This window comes from Eptatretus burgeri, chromosome 9 (assembly GCF_056783735.1).
Source record: "Eptatretus burgeri isolate ZD-2024b chromosome 9, Ebu_testis_v1, whole genome shotgun sequence".
Lineage (NCBI taxonomy): Eukaryota > Metazoa > Chordata > Myxini > Myxiniformes > Myxinidae > Eptatretus > Eptatretus burgeri.
The window spans coordinates 67,094,285-67,101,784 of record NC_140969.1 but is presented as its reverse complement, the minus strand read 5'-3'; the positions used below and the strand labels follow the sequence as shown (position 1 = coordinate 67,101,784).

Sequence of the window (7,500 nt, the reverse complement as noted above, 5' to 3'; positions counted from 1 at the left end):
CTGTTTGTGAACAGGATATCTCAAAAAGTTATGTACGGATTTGGACGAAACTTGGTGAATGAGTTGGTTCGGTGACTAGAACAAGCCAATTAAATTTTAGTTCAGGTCTTTTTATTTATTTTTTTTTGTATACCTTGGTCGAGGCTCGTATGAGAGCTAACACACAACTCACAGCAAGGAGGCATGAGACAAGAGGGGCGGGAGTGGAAGGGACAAAACAGTGGGGAACAGACACATTAGGTGAACTGTGGAAGGGAGAGGGATGGGGATGGGACGGGGAACATGGCGAAGAGAAGATGGACATTTCAGGGACTTTCAGGAAGGAAAGCAGGAGAAATGAAGGAAGTGGGCTTGGGTGGATTATCGGGGGTAGAAAAGATCGAGGATTTGGATGGGGGAAGATAAGAGGTGGTGGTGAACAGCTGTTTTGAAAGCCTGGAGGGAAGAATGGGAAAGAATAGAGTGAGGAAGTTTATTCCAAAGGCGGGAAAAAAGAGGAATGAAAGAGTGAAGATGAGCAGTGATTCGTGATTTTAAAATCCAGATCTGAAGGTCTGAATCCAGATCTGGCCTATAAGTGGGATACAAAAAGTAAAGTAATCAGCTTGGTGGAGGTATTCGCTCTACCGAGTGCCCTTCTAGTTTTTCACGTGATCTTTGATTGAGATCAAACGCAACAGTGGGTTGATGCATTCACGTCAAATTCTACTTTCTAGTTTGTTTTTTGTTTTACATTATACTGCATATATAAATATAAAAATTGCTCTTGGTCAATTGTACGCTATGGAGTATATTACATGTCTCTTTACCTTTAAACCTTTTTCTGATTTCATTTTATAATTTGAAGTTATTTATCAGTTCACAAAATTCTAATAAATATAAGGAGCTCAAATATCAAATCATGCTGTCATCCTCACTCTCGTGGTTTTGAATTTCACTTTTTAGCAGCGTCTCGCAAAGCGAACGCTGCTCATAGAGAGCTCGGCGTTGTTCTTCTTCTTCTTCTTCTTCTTCTTCTTCTTCTTCTTCTTCTTCTTCTTCTTCTTCTTCTTCTTCTTCTTGTTCTTGTTCTTGTTCTTCTTCTTCTTGGGAAGACAAAACCTTTATATTGGAACTCGGCTCCTTTATATACACGATCCGGATCTCCTTAAATACTAAGCACTTGTACACATCCTCGCATTAAGGGTGCCTTTTGAGAGCGTCTATCATGAACTTTTAAATATATTCGGACATTTGCTTTAAAGTTTCAAAAAGTTCACGTTACTATTTAAAGATTATTCCATTTAATATACTGTAATTTTGTAAATACATTATTTATTTCGTAAATACGTAAATACATTATGACGGGTCTCGCTATTGGCTTAATCAAGGCACTTGATGAAATATCGGAAGTTGTTGCTGTTGTTTTTATTTTTATTTTTTAGCCGACAAAACCTTTCGGACACTGCTCTTGGACACATTTGTCCTTGTTTAGTTATGGCTCGACCTGCAGACCATGATGAAACGATCATTATTCATGGGAGATCACAATGTATTCTGTGAGCATATTTTCACCTCGTGTTTAGGAGTTTTGTCTTTTTTTAATCCAATATTCGCATTACAGGTTCAGTCACCTCCTATTGGTCATCCCATGGGTCTCACCACACCTACACCCATGCCTGGAGCATCAGCTACAGTAGTAGTAACAGGAGCTGGACAACCCACAGTTCCAACGTGCCCTATAGCATCTGCACAGGCTCCACCACAAGCCATGGTGCAGCTGCGGCTCACCACCGAACAGCAACAGCGGCTACAGAACCTGATATTGCAGCATCGTGCTCTCTGTGCTTTGCCCAACCCAACATCCCAACATCGCTTGTTGCTACAGACAATACAGCAGGTAATCTCCAATAAGCAGCGCCAGAACTAGAACTGAGAACTAGAAAGAGCAATCAGAGATTGCAGACCCATCACCAGCACTTGTTTTGTGTGGTGTATTTTGTGTGGAAAATAAATGGAAGGATGTACTAAATGAAAGGTCATTGATTACAAATGAATGGTCTAAATGGTCTAGTTGTAAGGGTCAAAGGTCTGAAAAATAGTCAAGGTCAAAAGGTGTAAAGATCTAAATCGGTCCGAAGGGTTTAATTTAAGGTCTAAACCGTCGGAATTGTCTAAAGGGTCTTAAAATGTCGAAGAAGGGTCTAAAGATCAAAGGGTATTAAAAGGTCTGAAAGGTGTGAAGGTCTAAAGAGTAGAAATTAATTAAAAGGGTCTTATCGTTCTCAAGGGTCTTGGGGGGGGGGTCTATCGGAGTCAAAGGGGTATACATGATCTTAGGGTATCAAGGGGTCTCAAGGTATATTGGGGATGAATCTGTCTAAAGGATGTAAATGTCTATTGGCATCTGAAGCATCTAAAATGTTTAGAGTCAGTGTTTTCAAAGGTCCAAGGTGTGTCTGCAGTCTCGGGGGTCTAAAGGTTTAAAAGGTATGCCCCAATTGTACGTACCGTAATTAAGATGTTGTTACGTAATTGAGATGTAGTTACGATGCAATTGACGTTCAAACAGTGCGTAATTAAGAGAGACTATCACGTGGGTTAGTGGCTGGACAGAGATACACTTGCTCCATTTTATATGCAGTATGTATATGTATATATATATATATATATATATATATATATATATATATATATATATATATATATATATATATATATATATATATATATATATATATATATATATTGTTGCGGATTCGCGCCCGCCGGCGTGCTGACGGCCACGTAACTCGAATCGCGGCACGTCGCCCACCGGACGGACAATCCAGTCGTGACCCTCTCGGACTAACGCCGGGAACCAGTCACGGGTGGACCTTTCGGTCTCACCGCGATCGAGCCAATCAGCCCCCGCGTGGGATAGGGTTGCTCGCCAAATTCGACCTACCTAAGTACCCACGCGGAGGGTAGACCGGGCGATTGCACCTCGCCGCAGGTCGACTTCGGACACGGGCCACTGAAGCGACCCATTCCGTACTATCGGGATAACCGAGCGGTGTTATTCGTCGACCTCGACGGTTCGATTAATTATCGGGCGTATTCAGCCTACTACCAACCCTTGACGTGAAGCAAGATGAGGATTCAAAGAAAGAAATGACGAAGCGAAGCGGGAAACAGTTCAACACAAAGCACATTTATTCGCGGCACACGGGAAGCACACATATTCAATTCCACCAAATGCACACAGAAAAGAAAAACACAATGCAATTTACACAAAAAGCAAATGTAAAAGCGAGGACACAATGCAGAGCTAATACCGATTACACGAGCACACGGCAACACTTATACAATTTTACTTCACAGACGGCGCCGACAACACATACCCAAAACCAAAGAAAAGAATACCCTCAAGGATGAGGCGGGCCTGAGGCCGAGACCGGGTCGGGCCTACCCGTCTGGTGATGAGACGCGGAGCGGCGATGGTGCCTCAACTCCGCGGGCCTCGCGGGCAGTGTCTGGTAGGGGGTGGGAAAGAGGCCCCCTTGGTCGCACTATCTCAGCGCGGGGGGAAACAGGAGGGGGTTGCTGATGCTCGGGGTATAGAGGATTTTTATTGTCCCGCGACGAGCGTCTCCACCTCGGCCAGGTCGCGCTGTCGGCCTCCCTGGGGTGCAGCTCCCTGCACGACGCGAGCACCCCCTCGTCTGCCCTCGCCGCCTCTCCACAGCTCCGTCCCCTCCGTTCCGACTCCAACGCACACGACGACCAGCTCCTTCTTGCCAACTCCACCGCCCGCGAAGTCTTGACTCTCTGTTCCCTCTCGACTCTCCTCCTACTCTCTGGACTGACGAACACGGTCGCTTTTATCAGCCCCGTAGCTTCGCCCTCTCATCTTTGACCCCCTCCCTTCGACCTTTCACCTTGCTCCCCATTGGCCCGAGAAAAAGTGGGCGTGAATGCTTTTTGATCCATAAATTTGCATATATCGATCGCCCTCCAACGCCCTGGGGGCGGGGCCACCCGCCCTCGCTCACCGATTGGACGACAAAAAGTGGGCGTGTGTCGTTTTTGATCCGTTTTTGAAGCACAAAATCCGTGATTTTGTACACGCTGTTCGGCGCGCGCCCTGCACGAGTCCAACACCGGTACCCACAGGCGGCGCAAGAACGGTGGCGATGCGACGGTTGCGAGGTGTGACGTGAAGGTCGTGGCGGTTGTGGTGAAGCGGCGTTGTGGTTGGTGGTGGTAACAATGGCGGTTGGTCCAAATTAAAGATAGTAAAAGAAAAACGGCTATCCTGAAGAGTCGCAGCACGCATAAATGACATGTATTCCCACTAGACAACGGGTTTGGGCCTAACTACACATGTACTTACCGAGATACCTCACCTAAGGGACCTGAATGGTGCTTTGCGAATTTGGTAACCACAACAATATATATATATATATATATATATATATATATATATATATATATATATATATATATATATATATATATATATATATATATATATATATATATATATACACAGTAGACTAGGCGTAAGTCGGCAGCGTGTAACTCGTCACTTCGCCTAAGTTGGCAGCGTCAAGAAGTCCCGAATTTATCTAATGTTAAATCCCTTTGAATAAAGTCTGTAAGTCGTCATCTCTAAGTCGTCACTTCGTCAAAGTTCAGATGTCCGTTCCCGCGTAATGGAAACTCAAGTAAATTACCACGCCTAACTCGTCACACAGAACTTCTACCTCGTGAGAAGCCAGATTTCATGCAATCGTGATGCGCGCTCATTGGTTTATACTGCCAGTGATAGGCTATTTATAACTGCGCTGCGTTCAGCTCAGTCAGCGCACCGTCCCACATGCATCTGAAGAGGTAGACAGGCTGCACAATGCAGTCTCTGGCGAAGGAGTAAAGGATCGATCGAGCTTAGTGTTGAAGTCCGATCATGGTTTGATATTGGCTTGTTTTGTACATCACCACACTCACTTTCACATCGGTATTGAGTGGTAGTCATCACGATGACTGTGTGTCATGTAATTTGTCGATGGTATATGAGTTTTCATTCCATATGAAAACTCATTCTACATTCAATCCAATGAATGAATTCTAACAGCCATTCATTCCACATTTGTCAATGGTCATATACCATCACCGATGGTATAGGAGTTGTCTTACAGTTCATTATCTTTACTTTTGATAAAGTCATTCATGAATTCCATCTTTGCTTGATCACTTTCCAACTCACCAATGAAACCCCACCTTTGCCCCAAGGATTGTGTTTCCCGTTTGGTACAATATCCGGCTTAGAGATTATTGCGCCCTCTCACACGTACGTGTCCAGGCCACGTGCGACTTCATCCTTCACCCCACAGTCATCATGAATGTTCGCATATGCGTAAGTCGTCACTTTTTTTCTCGGTCCCGATGGTGATGACTTACGCCTAGTCTACTGTATATATATATATATATATATATATATATATATATATATATATATATATATATATATATATATATATATATATACATATATATATATATATATATATATATATATACTAGTACGGGCCCGTAGGTGCGTGTCCGTAGGTGCATAAACGACGACTGGATTGGGGCATTTTTTCACCCCCCCCTCACCCCACTCCCATCTCTCGCCCCTCCTCTCTCCCCCTCTCTCGTTCCAGTACCCTCTCTTGTGGGTGAGGCGTGCCAGTATGTGCAGCTTCGTTCCTTCGCTCTCGTAAACGACGACTGGATTGGGGCATTTTTTCAATTAGATCGGACCAACCATATCATAAATGGCCATAACTTGGGAAACACCTGGGAAACATACTCAGGTCCCCAGCGTCAATTGTGACGTCATATCAAATGAAGAAGAATTGTGACGCCCCTCTCTCTCGCCCCCCCTCGCTCCCCCCGAGTCTCGCCCCTCCTCTCTCCTCCTCCTCTCTCGCCCCTCTCTCTTGCCCCCACTCTCACCCCCCTCTCTCGCCCTCCTCTCTCCCCCTCTCTTGAATTGTGACACCCCTCTCTCTCACTCCCTCTATCCCTCCCCTCTCTCGCCCCCTGTTTTTCCCCCCTCTCTCCCCCTCTTTCCCCCTCCTCTCTCCCCCCTCCTCTCCCCCCCTCCTCTCTCACCCCTCTCTCTGTAAATGTATTCACAAATGCATTCTCAAAAAACAAATAAATAAATAAATAAACATTAATTGTGACGTCATTCGTGCTGTCATAGCACCGTGTCTTGTCATTGGTTGACAGATAAATGGCCGTAACTTGGGAACCGCTTATCCGATTAATATCAAACCTCGAAAAGGCACATCCGCGGGTCCCCAGCAATAATCCTGGCAAGTTTCAATCAGATCGGACCGTCAATCGTGCAAAAAAATAAATAAATAAATGAATAAACATTCATTGTGACGTCATTCGTGATGTCATAGCACCGTGTCTTGTCATTTGTCGACAGATAAATGGCCGTAACTTGGGAACCGCTCGTCCGATTGATATCAAACCTCGAAAAGGCACGTCTGCGGGGCCCCGGCAATATTCCTGGCAAGTTTCAATCCGATCGGACCGGCGGTCGTCGAGGAACTGCGGTCGCATACAGATACACACATACAGACAGACACACACACACACACACACACACACACACACACACACACACACACACACACTGCTGGAATTATAGATAGATTACATCGGACCAACCGTATCATAAATGGCCGGACTTCGGAAACCTGGAAAACAGCTGAAGCAAATAAAGAAGAATGATATCAATTGAATCAAATCAAAGGATATCAAATCAAATCAATTGAATCAAATCAAAGGATAACAAATCAAATCAAAGGATATCAAATCAAACGATATCAAACCCCCTTCAAAGTGGGGAGCTGAGGCACATACTCAGGAACGACAGGAAAGAACAGCTGAAACGGATGAAGAACGATATCAAACTTGAAAACGCACATACTCAGGTCCCAGAGTCAATTGTGACATCATATCAAAGAAAAAAAAAAAAAAGAGGAAGCATTGTGACGTCATAGCACCGTGTCCTGTCTGGTTGACAGACAATATGTAGGTCGTTATTGGTTGAAAGACATTGGTCATTGTATCCTGTTATTCTTTTTATTACTGCCATTTCTTGTGCTATTATTATTATTATTATTATTAATATGCTGTTATCATTATTCTGAGAAAAAATTGCATGATATGGTGATAAGGTGGAACGACACTTCAGCTGCCATACATACACCTTTTCAACACTGAAAAAAGCAATAAAATGGCCATAACTTGGGAACCGCTTATCCGATTAATATCAAACCTTGAAAAGGCACATCCGCGGTCCCCAGCAATATTCCTGGCAAGTTTCAATCAGATCGGACCATCAATCGTGCAATAATAAATAAATAAATAAATAAATAAACATTAATTGTGACGTCATTCATGACGTCATATCACCATGTCTTGTCATTGGTTGACAGATAAATGGCCGTAACTTGGGAACCGCTCGTCCGATTG

General features: G+C 44.1%; 1 protein-coding gene across 7 annotated transcripts in view; it reads left to right on the top strand.

Moving 5' to 3' along the window:
• Positions 1-7,500, top strand: part of LOC147020269 (uncharacterized) — a 178,986-nt gene that overhangs the window by 114,447 nt on the left and 57,039 nt on the right. For all 7 annotated transcript variants that reach the window (XM_085895524.1, XM_085895523.1, XM_085895522.1 and 4 more), the window contains one exon: positions 1,604-1,879. In XM_085895524.1, the coding sequence (XP_085751650.1) occupies positions 1,604-1,879 (276 nt within the window). The remainder of the gene's footprint in view (positions 1-1,603; positions 1,880-7,500) is intronic.